This window comes from Neoarius graeffei, chromosome 14, assembly GCF_027579695.1.
Source record: "Neoarius graeffei isolate fNeoGra1 chromosome 14, fNeoGra1.pri, whole genome shotgun sequence".
Lineage (NCBI taxonomy): Eukaryota > Metazoa > Chordata > Actinopteri > Siluriformes > Ariidae > Neoarius > Neoarius graeffei.
This window is the reverse complement of record NC_083582.1, coordinates 31,002,602-31,018,041: the sequence shown is the minus strand read 5'-3', so window position 1 is coordinate 31,018,041 and position 15,440 is coordinate 31,002,602. Positions and strand designations below refer to the sequence as shown.

Below are 15,440 nucleotides of genomic sequence, written 5' to 3'. Positions count from 1 at the left end.
AGAACATTCCATAACAAGAAATGCATCTATACATGTATAAAAAATATGAAATATTTGTAATACAAATGGGAAATTACTGTGGTATTCATTGAATAAAACACTTTTTAAGTGTTATATTGTAAAATCACAATTGTTATTTATATATATATATATATATATATATATATATATATATATATATATATATATATTTTTTTTTTTTTATTTTCTCAGAAAGTGACTGCATGCCGGAGTGGGATGGTATCATATGCTGGCCAAGAGGGAAGCGCAATCAACTCGTAGCTGTGACTTGCCCTGAGTATGTTTACGATTTCGACCACAGAGGTCTGTATATCTGACAAATCCAAAAACACTCTGTAATGCTGACATGACCAAATAGCTGCTCAGTTAAAATAAATGCTAGGTTGGAACTGATGTGTAAAGTTATGATTGGCTCTGGAGTGATGTGGTGGTGGTAGCCTTCATAGGGCTCATATTAACAGCAATAATTGGTTGTAAGAGTAACTAGAAAAGCACTCGGAGAGTGCAGACCTCTGCCAAGAATCCTTTAAAAAAATCCGGGATCCAGAAGGTGATCCGGATCACCGCCAAAATTTAATGGGATTGTTACTTGTGCCCAGTCACACCTCTGGAAAAAAATTTCAGAGCAATCCGTTCATTACTTTTTCCTTAATGTTGCTAATGGACAAACCAACAAACAAACCAACACTACCGAAAACATAACCCGCTTGGCGGAGGTAAAAATAGTGTTAAAAAAAGAATAAAAAAGTTTGGGGTTAGCGTTTGTTAGGAATTCCCGCTATAGTAAGTAAGCTGTAAGGTCAAGATGTTTGAAGATGTACAAAATATTCCAGCCTGCAGTGAAAGCAATAGTACTGAGCAAATTTGAATAATAATAATAATAATAATAATAATAGGGCGGCACGGTGGTGTAGTGGTTAGCGCTGGTGCCTCACAGCAAGAAGGTCCGGGTTCGAGCCCCGGGGCCGGCGAGGGCCTTTCTGTGTGGAGTTTGCATGTTCTCCCCGTGGGTTTCCTCCGGGTGCTCCGGTTTCCCCCACAGTCCAAAGACATGCAGGTTAGGTTAACTGGTGACTCTAAATTGACCGTAGGTGTGAATGTGAGTGTGAATGTTGTCTGTGTCTATGTGTCAGCCCTGTGATGACCTGGCAACTTGTCCAGGGTGTACCCCGCCTTTCGCCCGTAGTCAGCTGGGATAGGCTCCAGCTTGCCCGCGACCCTGTAGAACAGGATAAAGCGGCTAGAGATAATGAGATGAGAAATAATAATAATAATAATATTATTATTATTATTACTACATTTGCCATGTTATTTGTGTCAGAATAAGTTTATTTATATTTCCACCTATGAGTAGATCTGAAAAATATAAGTTCTCCTGAAATTGTCACATCTGCACCTGCTCGCACTCAAGACTCCACTTTCCAGATTTCACAGTGGCCTTCAAACATGGCCACCGCACACCACTCTCAGTCTCCAGAGTACTGATTATCACACACCTGTTCCATATCACAGCCTCATTAATGTGCAGTATATAATGGCTCTCAGTACACACACACACACACACACAGTGCAAAGTATACACTCAGTTACTTGTGTTTGATTTTACCAAGCCATTTGTTATTGCATTGCTTTTCTGGTTTTCTGACTTTATTTTGTACAACCCCGATTCCAAAAAAGTTGGGACAAAGTACAAATTGTAAATAAAAACGGAATGCAATAATTTACAAATCTCAAAAACTGATATTGTATTCACAATAGAACATAGACAACATATCAAATGTTGAAAGTGAGACATTTTGAAATTTCATGCCAAATACTGGCTCATTTGAAATTTCATGACAGCAACACATCTCAAAAAAGTTGGGACAGGGGCAATAAGAGGCTGGAAAAGTTAAAGGTACAAAAAAGGAACAGCTGGGGGACCAAATTGCAACTCATTAGGTCAATTGGCAATAGGTCATTAACATGACTGGGTATAAAAAGAGCATCTTGGAGTGGCAGCGGCTCTCAGAAGTAAAGATGGGAAGAGGATCACCAATCCCCCTAATTCTGCACCGACAAATAGTGGAGCAATATCAGAAAGGAGTTCGACAGTGTAAAATTGCAAAGAGTTTGAACATATCATCATCTACAGTGCATAATATCAAAAGATTCAGAGAATCTGGAAGAATCTCTGTGCGTATGGGTCAAGGCCGGAAAACCATACTGGGTGCCCGTGATCTTCGGGCCCTTGAACGGCACTGCATCACATACAGGCATGCTTCTGTATTGGAAATCACAAAATGGGCTCAGGAATATTTCCAGAGAACATTATCTGTGAACACAATTCACCGTGCCATCCGCCGTTGCCAGCTAAAACTCTATAGTTCAAAGAAGAAGCCGTATCTAAACATGATCCAGAAGCACAGACGTCTTCTCTGGGCCAAGGCTCATTTAAAATGGACTGTGGCAAAGTGGAAAACTGTTCTGTGGTCAGACGAATCAAAATTTGAAGTTCTTTATGGAAATCAGGGACGCCGTGTCATTCGGACTAAAGAGGAGAAGGACGACCCAAGTTGTTATCAGTGCTCAGTTCAGAAGCCTGCATCTCTGATGGTATGGGGTTGCATTAGTGCGTGTGGCATGGGCAGCTTGCACATCTGGAAAGACACCATCAATGCTGAAAGGTATATCCAGGTTCCAGAGCAACATATGCTCCCATCCAGACGACGTCTCTTTCAGGGAAGACCTTGCATTTTCCAACATGACAATGCCAAACCACATACTGCATCAATTACAGCATCATGGCTGCGTAGAAGAAGGGTCCGGGTACTGAACTGGCCAGCCTGCAGTCCAGATCTTTCACCCATAGAAAACATTTGGTGCATCATAAAACGGAAGATAAGACAAAAAAGACCTAAGACAGTTGAGCAACTAGAATCCTACATTAGACAAAAATGGGTTAACATTCCTATCCCTAAACTTGAGCAACTTGTCTCCTCAGTCCCCAGACGTTTACAGACTGTTGTAAAGAGAAAAGGGGATGTCTCACAGTGGGAAACATGGCCTTGTCCCAACTTTTTTGAGATGTGTTGTTGTCATGAAATTTAAAATCACCTAATTTTTCTCTTTAAATGATACATTTTCTCAGTTTAAACATTTGATATGTCATCTATGTTCTATTCTGAATAAAATATGGAATTTTGAAACTTCCACATCATTGCATTCCGTTTTTATTTACAATTTGTACTTTGTCCCAACTTTTTTGGAATCGGGGTTGTACTTTGGGTTTTGCCCTTTGTCTGTGCCTCTGATGCTCTGTGCCTTGCTTAACCATTGCCTGTTCTTTGACGTTGACATTGCGTCACGATTTGGATTTGTTTGCCAGCGTGCTTTAATAAATTCTCTGCTGCATTTACATCCATCTGTCGCCTGCACTCCTGACAGAATGCTTCGCCAGCACCATGGATGCAGCAGACGAGAGAAGGCAGGCTGAGTTTTCCGCATAGGGGCATTTTCTGGGAGAACAACAGCAGCGTATCAGTGAAATGGAAGCCTGCATTTCCCAGCTGACCGCTGCTGTTTTGCAAGTGCTCTTAACATTCCCAGTGCCTGTCATGAGCTCCAACTCGCTCATCCCTCAACCTGATAAGTTTTCAAGAGGAGTGTCAGACTGCAAGGCATTCCTGCTGCAGTGATCCCTGTATTTCACAGCTCAAACAGGGATCACATCACCGATCAACAGAAGAGAGACCAGTTTATCAACTTGGTCACTGTGAAGGCACTCAAATGGGCAACTGCAGTGTGGGAGAAAGGCTGCAAACCTACAACATCCTATGACCACTTTATAGAAATGTTTCGCCGGGTTTTTGAACATAGTCCTGAAGGCGTGGAGATCAGTGAAAAACTCCTCACCATTAAGCAGGGGAATTGATGAGTGGCAGAATATGTGCTGGAGTTCTGCACACTCGCAGCTGGAAGTGAATGGAATGAACCAGCCCTTAAAGCAATCCTTCTGTCAAAAGCTTTACCCTCACATCCTCACGGAACTAGCATGTCGAGATGAGCAAGGCACATTAGACTCACTCATTGACATGTCCAGCTGCCTCGATAACGTTCTTCAAAACCGATCATCATTGCTAGGCTCCACATCTGAAACCCCTGTCACTGAAACCTCAGTGCCCATGGACATCTCTCACACCAGAGTGGCCCACTCAGAATGCAAACAGAGATGTAAGGAGGGACTGTGTTTCTACTATGAGGAGGCCACACATCTTCTGGCACACTGCCCTTCTTGTTCAAAAGGCTCAAAGACATTCACGGAGCCGAGAGAGATCTGAGCACCACTTCCCCTCTCTCGGTGAGTCCCTCTAAACATCTCTCTTTCAAGTCATTCAAGATTGATGTACTGATAAAGCTGTCAGAGTCGGCCCACGTTCTCTCTGCCCTAATAGTAGGCATATCAGACGCTCGCTGGCCGTGCTGTGAAAATTGTGCATGCAGACGCTCATCTAAATTTCCAAATGTGTCATTGCTTAATTCTTGAATATTTTCTATCGTGAATACCATCATTAAAAAGCTTATAATTTCTGCTTTCCAAAGAAACGTATCTTGTTAAGATCTGTTCAGTACTTTGGGAGTAACAGCAGGTTGAAGTTCATACAACAGAGTAGACTCTCTGCTCGCGTGACGTTGGGAAACTGCCGGTGCTTTTTGAGTCATGGGAAAGCAGTCAGGCTCCCTTCTGTTTGGTTTCTGACTGGATTACTCATGAATATCAATCAGATAACTTTTATAAGGATGTTCTCTCGCTCTCACTGTTTCTGATGAAGTATTCAGCAAAAATTTCCATCAGTTAGTTTTGATGTTATGATTTATGGGAGACTTTGAAGTGAGCTTTCATAGCTTTATTGATTTATTTTTTCAAATAGAAGAAGAAGAAACTTTTATTTGTCACATGCACACTTCAAGCACAGTGAAATTCATCCTCTGCATTTAACCCATCTGAAGCAGTGAACACACGCACGCACACACACCCAGAGCAGTGGGCAGCCACACTACAGCGCCCGGGGAGCAGTCAGGGGTCAGGTACCTTGCTCAAGGGCACCTCAGCCCAAGGCCGCCCCATGTTAACCTATCTGCATGTCTTTGGACTGTGGGGGAAACTGGAGCACCCAGAGGAAACCCATGCAGACACGGGGAGAACATGCAAACTCCACACAGAAAGGCCCTCGCCGGCTTCGAACCCAGAACCTTCTTGCTGTGAGGCGACCGTGCTAACCACTACACCACCATGCCACCCATAAAAATAAAACTGATTCATGCAAATAAATAACTATTTTAGAATACAACTGTAGTTGTTTTGATGAAAAATATTGAGATCTTGGTGGTTATTATTATATTTTAAAAAAATGGAAGTCAGAAACGTGTGTCAATTTCAATTCAGTCAATTGGAACTGTTTATTGGATGTGGCTCACACAGTTTTTTTGAGGTTAGCCTTGAAAGCTGTGAATATTATCATTTATATTCTTTAATATAAACACTAGTAGGCCCTACTTTTGAGAAAAACAAAGGCCTACAGAGCACAAAGAGGGTATTAGAAATAATCTTTTATTACTTTTTTATTGAGTGTACCAATTTAACTGTTTTTAAACCTAATTAGCATAATTAATACTAATTAAACACTAATTAGCATAATTCGTTTTTACTAATTTCTCAAACTTTGTATTCAGTATACAATCATCTATGTGCCTGCCAATTTTCATGTAAATATCTTGAAAACTAGAAAAGTTATTATGAAAAAACATTTGATCTCATTTGTTAATTAGGCTCATTTTGGACCATGTTATCCTCATACATAATATTACATCAGTTTTCTAAAAATTAAGCTGCTTTTTCAAGCTTTGATTTGTAATATCTCAGGAATGGATAAACATTTTAATTCAGTAAAAAAGTATGATATTCTGCATTCAATTCTGAATGCAATGAAATCTGTTTCAAGCAACTTGGATTGAATTTGAATTTTCACCTGATATGCCTACTAATAGACTCAGAGGCCGTGGACATCTTCATGGACAGCAAGATTGCTCAGAAGCTGTAGGTGCCCACACAAAAACTCCAGCAGCCACTGAGTATCAGGACCATCAATAGTGGGCCCATGGGGCTCATAACCACACACAATCCCTCACTCTACAAGTCAGTGCTCTACATCAGGAAACCGTCTCCTTCCTGCTCACCAAGACCCAGAATGAGGCCATCATCTTGGGGTTCCACTGGCTACAGCCACACAATCCTCCGATCTCCTGGCAGGACAGTGACTCACATCTTGCATACAACACTGTCTCCATCTCTTAAACCTCACAGTTGCTTCCACCACTGTGGAAAGTCCTGAAGTCACCACCACGGCCCACATACCTGAATTCTACTGGGGACATATGGAAGTCTTCAGCAAGGGCAAAGCCAGTGGGCTCCCTCCTCATCGTCCCTATGGCTCTGCCATTAAGCTTCTTCCTGGCACTATGCCTCCTCGCTGCTGAATCTACACTCTGACAATCTCAGAGCAAAAAGCTATGGAGGATTATCTACAGGAGGCTCGACAAAAGGGGTATAGCCATCCATCCACGTCACCTGCCTCTGCAGGATTCTTCTTTGTGCAGAAGAAAGGAGAGGGTCTGAGGCCATCCATCAACTACCATGGCCTTAATCAGATCATGGTGAAATACCCGTATCCCTTGCCTCTAGTTCTATCAGCCCTGGAACAACTTCACTCGACCAAGATATTCAACAAGCTGGACCTTCGTAGCATCTACAACCTGGTACACATACATGAAAGCAATGAGTGGAAGATGGCATTTAGCCCCACCTCTGGCCACTATGAGTACTGTGTCATACCATATTGTGGCAGTTCGTAGGAGGGGGAGGAGCACAGAAAGACGGCAGGCCAGAATAAAGTTCCATAATGCTCTTTTATTCGTTCTTTTCAGACACAAATCTCTCCAGTCACACCACACACACCAGTTGACTGGTTCCAGAGAGAGCTGCCTTCCTCTGCTCTCTCTCTCTTTATATAGGGCGCGGTCACTGGGAAGACACACAAACACAGGTTAATTGACATCAGGTGTAGTGATTTTGCCACTTACCTTCCCTGACTCCGCCCTCCTGTCACAGACTGATGCTTGGCCACGCCCCCGCTGCCACATACCCCCACCGCCCGACTCAGGCCGGGCGGCCGTCCGGCCTGCAGCCGACTCCCCCCCCCCCCTTGACGGGAGAGAAAGTCCGCCACAACCATCTGCGCCCCCGGCCTGTGGATCACCTTGAAATTAAAGGGTTGGAGTGCCAGATACCAACGGGTGATCCGCGCGTTGGCATCCTTCATGCGGTGGAGCCACTGGAGGGGCGCGTGGTCCGAACAGAGGGTGAAAGGGCGTCCCAGCAGGTAGTAGCGGAGGGCGAGGACCGCCCACTTGATCGCGAGGCACTCCTTCTCTATCGTGCTGTAGCGCCCCTCGCGTACCGACAGCTTTCTGCTGATGTACAGCACGGGACGATCCTCCCCCTCCACCTCCTGGGACAACACGGCCCCCAGCCCTCTGTCCGACGCATCCGTCTGTAACATAAAAGGGAGAGAAAAGTCAGGGGAGTGTAATAGTGGCCCCCCGCACAGTGCAGCCTTTACCTCAGAGAAAGCCCGCTGGCATTGCTCCGTCCACTGGACCGGATCTGGTGCCCCCTTTTTAGTGAGATCAGTCAGCGGGCTGGTGACGTCCGAATAGTTAGGTATAAACCTACGATAGTAGCCAGCCAGCCCCAGGAACTGTCTCACCCCCTTTTTGGTCTTGGGCCTCGGGCAGGCCGCAATTGCTGCTGTCTTGTTAATTTGGGGACGCACCTGCCCGTTGCCCAAGTGGAAGCCCAGATACCGTACTTCCACCCGCCCAATCGCACACTTCTTTGGGTTGGCTGTGAGACCCGCTCGCCTCAGCGACTTAAGGACGGCCCTCAGGTGTTGTAAGTGCCGCTGCCAGTCATTACTATAAATAATGATATCGTCGAGGTATGCGGCTGCATAAGTGGCGTGGGGGCGGAGGACCCTGTCCATCAGCCGCTGAAATGTAGCGGGCGCCCCAAACAGCCCAAAAGGAAGTGTGACAAACTGGTGTAAGCCGAACGGTGTGGAAAAGGCCGTTTTTTCTCGGGATAATGGAGTCAAGGGGATCTGCCAATAACCCTTTGTCAAATCCAGTGTCGAGTAAAAGCGAGCCGTGCCTAGCCGATCGAGCAACTCGTCAATACGAGGCATTGGGTACGCGTCGAATTTAGACACCGCGTTGACTTTTCGGTAGTCCACACAGAACCGGACCGACCCATCGGCCTTGGGAACCAAGACCACTGGGCTGCTCCAGTCACTGTGGGACTCCTCGACGATGCCCATCTCGAGCATGGCCTCGAGTTCTTCCCGAACCACTTTTTTCTTGTGTTCGGGCAGCCTGTAAGGGCGGCTACGCACTACCACCCCCGGGGGCGTCTCAATGTGGTGCTCTATGAGGTCGGTGCGGCCGGGCAGAGGCGAGAACACGTCCGAAAACTCGGTCTGCAACTGGGCGACCTCTGCGAGTTGGGTCGGGGAGAGGTGGTCTCCACAGGGGACCGGAGAGGTATGCGATGCCAATGTGCCCTTTTGAACCTCCGGCCCCAGCTCCGCCTTCTCCGGAACCACCGACACCAACGCTACGGGGACCTCCTCGTTCCAGAGTTTGAGTAGATTGAGGTGGTAAATCTGTAGTGCCCCACCTCTGTCCGTTCGCCTCACCTCATAGTCGACGTCCCCGACTCGCCGTGTGACCTCAAAGGGTCCTTGCCACCTGGCGATCAATTTGGAGCTCGATGTGGGCAACAGTACGAGTACTTTATCTCCCGGTGCGAACTCCCTAAGGCGCGTACCCCTGTCATACAGGCGGGTTTGCCGTTCTTGGGCCTGCCGCAAATTCTCCTGGGTTAGGTGTGTGAGCGTGTGGAGTTTTGCGCGCAGGTCAATAACGTATTGAATTTCATTTTTACTGGGTGAAGGTCCCTCCTCCCAATTTTCTTGCAGCACGTCTAAAATGCCGCGCGGCTTACGCCCGTATAACAATTCAAACGGGGAGAACCCCGTGGAGGCTTGGGGGACCTCTCGCACTGCAAATAACAAGGGTTCGAGCCATTTATCCCAGTTACGTGCGTCCTCACTTACGAATTTTTTAATTATATTCTTGAGGGCGCGATTGAACCGTTCAACTAAACCGTCCGTTTGTGAGTGATACACGCTGGTGCGGATCGGCTTAATACCTAATAGTCTATACAGTTCGCTCAGTGTTCGTGACATAAACGAGGTGCCTTGGTCAGTCAGAATCTCTTTCGGGATTCCAACTCGGGAGATGATGCGGAAGAGTGCCTCCGCAATACTGCGTGCTGAGATATTGCGAAGAGGCACCGCTTCCGGGTATCGCGTTGCATAGTCCACCAGAACTAATATAAAGTGGTACCCTCGTGTTGACCGATCTAATGGCCCGACGAGATCCATCCCAACCCTTTCGAACGGGGTCTCGATTAATGGTAGGGGGCGCAAAGGCGCTTTTGGAATGGCCGCTGGATTTACTAACTGGCATTCGCGGCATGCCGTACACCACTTACGGACATCGCCGCGAATCCCCGGCCAATAGAATCGGGCCATTATTCGGGCTAGTGTCTTATCCTGCCCTAAGTGTCCAGCCATGGGATTAAAGTGAGCCGCCTGGAATACCAATTCCCGGCGGCTTTTTGGAATCAAAAGCTGGGTGATTTGCTCTTTCGTCTGAGTGTCCTGCGTCACTCGGTATAATCTATCTCTCATAATAGAAAAATAGGGGAAGGACGGGGTGGCGTTTGGCTGGAGCGTTTGACCATCGATTACTCTCACTTGGTCAAACGCATGCCGCAGAGTCTCGTCTCGCGACTGCTCTAACGGGAAATCCGCAAGGGATTCCCCGAGAGAGGGAGGAGGAGCCTGCGGCTCCTCACTCTGACGCGAAGATGACGTGGACGGCTCTGCGACAGCTGCCCCCGCCAAAGCGACACCGGGACCTCCCCCTGCTGACCTATGGCAGGACCCACTCTTCACTAGATGACTCATCAACTCCCCGAATCCCGGCCAATCCGTCCCCAAAATTATCGAGTGGGTGAGGCGAGGATTAACCGCCGCCTTTACTATAAATTTTTCCCCTCGGAACAAAATGTGGACCGACACCAATGGGTAGCTGTGAACATCCCCGTGCACACACAACACCTTCACCCCCTGTGCTCCCCCCAATGCCTCGTCTTGCACCAGGCTTTGGTGGATTGAGGTCTGATTACAACCGGAATCCACCAATGCCTGATATGTATCCCCTTGGATACTCACCGGTATGCGATACGCTCCGGCCCGATCGAGGGCAGCTCCTGGCGCGTCGGGGATCCGAACCACCGCGCCCACTTCCATTGCCGAACACTGCTGTTGGAGGTGGCCCGGCTCCCCGCAGCGCCAGAAAACCAGCCCGGGCTTCCTCTCTGCACTGGCGCCCCGGGGCTCACTCACCTGAGGGGGGGAAGAGACAGACACGGAAGGGAAAAACGGGAGGACACTGCGGGTGCGACGGGCCGGCTGGGGTGGGGCCAGCCCCCGCCTCCGCGGTGGGGGAACAGGGTGAGGACGAGACACAGGAGGAGAGAGGGGGAGAGAGAGAGAGGAGAGGAGAGAAGAGGATGTTCGCTGTCCTGCCGTCGGAACAGCCGCCAAATGGTCCTCCGCCAACTCGATGGCCTGATCCAGCGACGCCGGGCGGTGGCACTGGACCCACTCCGCGGTTCCCTCTGGCAGGCGGCCGATGAACTGCTCCAGCACCACCTGATCGAGAATTCCCTCGGCGTCGCAGTTGTTGGCCCTCAACCACCGCCAGCAGGCGTCCCGGAGCTGCTGGCCAAACGCGAACGGCCGGCCGACTTCCTCCAGCCGCAGAGCGCGGAAGCGCCGTCGTTGTTGTTCGGGGGTGCGCCCCACCCGCTGGAGGACGGCCCGGCGAAGGTCCGCGTAGGCCAGCCGGCGGTCAGCGGGGAGCTGTAGCGCGGCCAGCTGCGCCTCTCCTGTTAGCAGGGGGAGAAGGCGCGCCGCGCGCTGCTCCATCGGCCACCCCGAGGTCTCCGCGACTTGCTCGAAGAGCGTGATGAATGCCTCGGGGTCGTCTTGCGGGCCCATCTTGGTTAGGATGGGGGGGGACGGGCCCGCGGTGGGAGCGCTGGTGGACCCCGCCGACGCGAGGAGGTGCCGGAACGCCTGACGATCTTCCTGCTGCGCCAGCACCAGGGCCTCGAACCGGCGCTCTTGCTCCTTCCGGAGGGTGATTAGCGCCTGGTGCTGGCTCTGCTGGGCCGTGGTGAGGGCGTGGACCAGGTCCGCGAAGGTGGAGGGCTCCATGGGGCTGTTCTTTTCCTGTGCTCCGTCCCGGGTTTCGGCACCACTGTGGCAGTTCGTAGGAGGGGGAGGAGCACAGAAAGACGGCAGGCCAGAATAAAGTTCCATAATGCTCTTTTATTCGTTCTTTTCAGACACAAATCTCTCCAGTCACACCACACACACCAGTTGACTGGTTCCAGAGAGAGCTGCCTTCCTCTGCTCTCTCTCTCTTTATATAGGGCGCGGTCACTGGGAAGACACACAAACACAGGTTAATTGACATCAGGTGTAGTGATTTTGCCACTTACCTTCCCTGACTCCGCCCTCCTGTCACAGACTGATGCTTGGCCACGCCCCCGCTGCCACACATATGTACACCAAGTGTGTTCCAGTGCCTAATTAATGATATCTTGAGGGAAATGCCAGGCAAGTTTGTCATTGTATATATCAACTATATCCTCATTTACTCTCTGGACTTCATGAGACCCATGTCAAGTCATGAGGCCCATGTCAAGGAAGTCTTGGCCAAACTGTTGGACAATCACCCATTCGTCAAAGCAGAAAAGTGTGAGTTCCACATCACTCAAATCTCCTTTCTGGGCTACATTGTCAGCATGCAGGGAGTCACCATGGACCAAGACAAGGTCACAGCAGTCACTACCTGGCTAATCCCCACCACTTTTAAGTAACTCCAACATTTCCTGGGATTCGTCAATTTCTATTGCTGATTTATCATTGCTCCATTGCCTCCCCACTGACGACCCTACTGAAAAAAGGCCAAAATGCTTACAGTGGAACTCTGAGGCTAACAAAGCCTTTAGCCAGATCAAAACAGCCTTCATTTCTGCTCCCATCCTGAAACACCCTCATCCCACGAAACCCTTCATTGTTGAAGTGGATGCTTCTGAGTTGGGGTGGAAGCAGTACTATCACAGCATTTTGGTGAGAAGCCCAATTTACACCCCATGGCATTCTTTAAAAAAAAAACTCACACCCACAGAACAGAACTATGACATTAGTAACTGAGAACTTTTTACAGTCAAGTTGAAGTGAGAGGAGTGGCAAGACTGGCTGAAAGGAGCCACCTACAAGTTCACCATATACACTGACCACAAGAACTTGGAATATCTCAAAGCAGCCAAAAAAAAATTAACTCCTGTCAAGCTTGCTGGGTACTATTCTTCACCTGATTCCAATTCACCATCGCATACAGACCTGGCTCCAAAAATACCAAGGCTGACGCATTATACCGTGTTTACTGTCAAGAACTTGCGCAGACCCTACCATATCACATTCCTGAAAGCTGCCCTCCCAATCTCATGTATATGTTCCTCCACGTATTCGAGGCTGACTTATCACTTGAGCAAACACTACCCCCACTACTGGACACCCAGGCAGCCAAGGAACTTAACAGTTACCCAAATCAAAGTACTGGTGGCCTAACATGCTCACGGATATCAACCAACTCATTTCCTCATGTTCAGCATGTGCACAGGCTAAAGTGTCCTGGACCCTCTCAGTGGGTAGACTCATGCCATTACCCACACCTCACCATCTATGGTCCCACATCACCATCAACTTTATCACTGACCTTCCCAAACCTCAAAATAACAGTTATCATTTTCATCGACTGCTTCTCCAAATCCTTAAGACTCATCCCCTTAGCAGGTCTCTCCACAGCCTTTGAAATTGTTTTCCGGTACTTGGGCATCCCCGAGGACATAGACAGTGATTGAGGGACCAGTTCACATCATGACTCTGGGTGAAATTTAGGGACAAATTGGGAGTGTCAGTGAGCTTAACTTCTGGCTACTACCCTCAGTCAAATGGCCAGGTGGAAAAAGCCACCCAGGAGATTGGATGCTTCCTTCAGGTATTCTGCTCTGAGAACCAGAAGGACTGGGCTCAGTTCCTGTCATAGACTGAATATGTCCAGAACTCGCTAAGCCATTCTGCTATCCAACTCACACCATTCCAATACATATGTAGCTATCAACCTCCCCTTTTCCCATGAAACAACTCTCCCACTAATGTACCCACAGTCAACGACTGGGTTAAATGCAGTGAACAGGTGTGGGAAAGTGTCCACCAGCACCTAGAGCAAGTGATGCAAAGATATAAGCAATTTGCTGACTGTCACAGAGGAGAAACCCCCCAATATAATCCAGGCAACAGAGCGTGGCTGTCTACCAAAGACATCAAAGATCCTCAAACCTGCAAAAAGCACAGTGCCAAGTTCATTGCACTGCAAAAAGTAAAATCTAACCAAGATTAAATATCTTAAATCAAGACAAAATATGCTTGTTATTTGTCTGCCAAGATAATTCTCCTTTCCAGGCAGGTTTTGTGTAAGAGTATTTCACTTACTTTAAGCATTTTTTTCCCTCAGTTATCTTAATAAGGTATTATAACTTGTTATTGAGATTTTATTACTGGTTATGAGTAAGTTCTGTCTTAAAATGAGAATTACCATAATTTCATCGGTGTTATATTAACCATGACAAGTTTGTCAAAGTCAGAATTTCTTATTTCAAGCATCTTATCCTTTCTTTTAATCTCTTAACACAAAACAGATAACTAAATGAAATGAATTGTTGTATTGTCAATCTGGCAACAAAAATAGGCTACAAAATGGATTGGTTTGTTGTTTTGATTTTGATTTATTTGGCGGTCTCAGTTGGTATAAACACTTACTTAAACAGAGCACACCAATACGCCCAGATGAAATAGTCAAACTGTTGGTTGGGGGACAAAGTATCTAGCATGTTAAAATGAGTAGTACAACTTTACTTGTTTTTAGTATAAATACACTAGTTTTAAGACATCTGTGGGGTTTCTAAAGCTAGATATATTTACTTGTTTTTAAAAATCTTGCCAAGTCAAATTTTCTTGTTCTGTTGGCAGATAATTTTGCTTATTTTAAGTAAAATATTCCTAATTTTATTACTTTTTTTTCTTGTTTCTGTAAGCCGGGTTTTTGCAGTGTGGTCCCTTCAAAATATTACAAAGGGTCAGTGACATCACCTACAAGCTTGACCTTCCCCAACACAACTGCCTCTCACCCAAATTTCACATATGTCTGAAACTCGCCAACCCTGGTCCTCTAACCACAAATCTCCCATCCACTTCATCACCTGCACTTCTCACCCTGGATGGGCACCCACTTACATAGTCCACAGTATCATCAACTCTCACTGCAAAGGAGGTACACTGGAATATCTAGTGGAGTGGGAGGGCTATGGCCCCGAGGAACATAGTTGGGTCCCAGCTAAGGACATCTTAGACTAATGGCCCTTTTCCACTACCCTTTTTCAGCTCACTTCAGCCCGACACGGCTCTCGTTTTGACTACCTCAGAGCAGCATGACTCAGCTCGCTTCAGCCCTGCTTAGCACCCAAAACTTGCACGGTTTTGGAGTAGGGCTGAAGCGAACCAAACCGAGCCGAGTGGGGCTAGGGGCGTGAGCAGACACTCCCCTGTACACTGATTGGTGAGGAGGAGTGTCCTCACATGCCCACACACGCCCCGCGAGCACGCTGGGATCTGTAAACACCGTAAACCCGGAAGAAGAAGAATTACGAGAATTTCTGAAGCCTTATGCGCCTCGCCTCATCTATATGCTCTTGCCAGTATCTGTTGGCGTTGTCAGTGACAACAAGCCACAGCACCAAGACCAGCAACACTAATGACTCCATGTCCTCCATGTTTATTGTTTACTATCTGGGTCGTGAGACTACCGCTTAAAAGATCAATGATGTCACTGTTTGCGCCGCCTAACGACATCATGTGACGTCCACCCACTTTCGCTAACTCCACCCAATGTGTCCACCCACTTCCAGCCAGCACGGTTCAGCGCAGTTGTAGTCGAAATGCAACTCCAACAGCCCCACTCAGCTCGACTCAGCCCAACTCAGCACGGCACGGCTCAGCCCAACTCAGCCACGTTTGTAGTGGAAAAGCGGCATAACTGTTCTGTCTTAATTTCCACACCAA

At 47.7% G+C, this 15,440-nt stretch overlaps 1 protein-coding gene across 1 annotated transcript in view; it reads left to right on the top strand.

Annotated features, from left to right (window-relative positions):
* Positions 1 to 15,440, top strand: part of pth3r (parathyroid hormone 3 receptor) — a 102,959-nt gene that overhangs the window by 60,744 nt on the left and 26,775 nt on the right. The window contains exon 5 of the mRNA XM_060939512.1: positions 214 to 324. Within this exon, the coding sequence (XP_060795495.1) occupies positions 214 to 324 (111 nt within the window). The remainder of the gene's footprint in view (positions 1 to 213; positions 325 to 15,440) is intronic.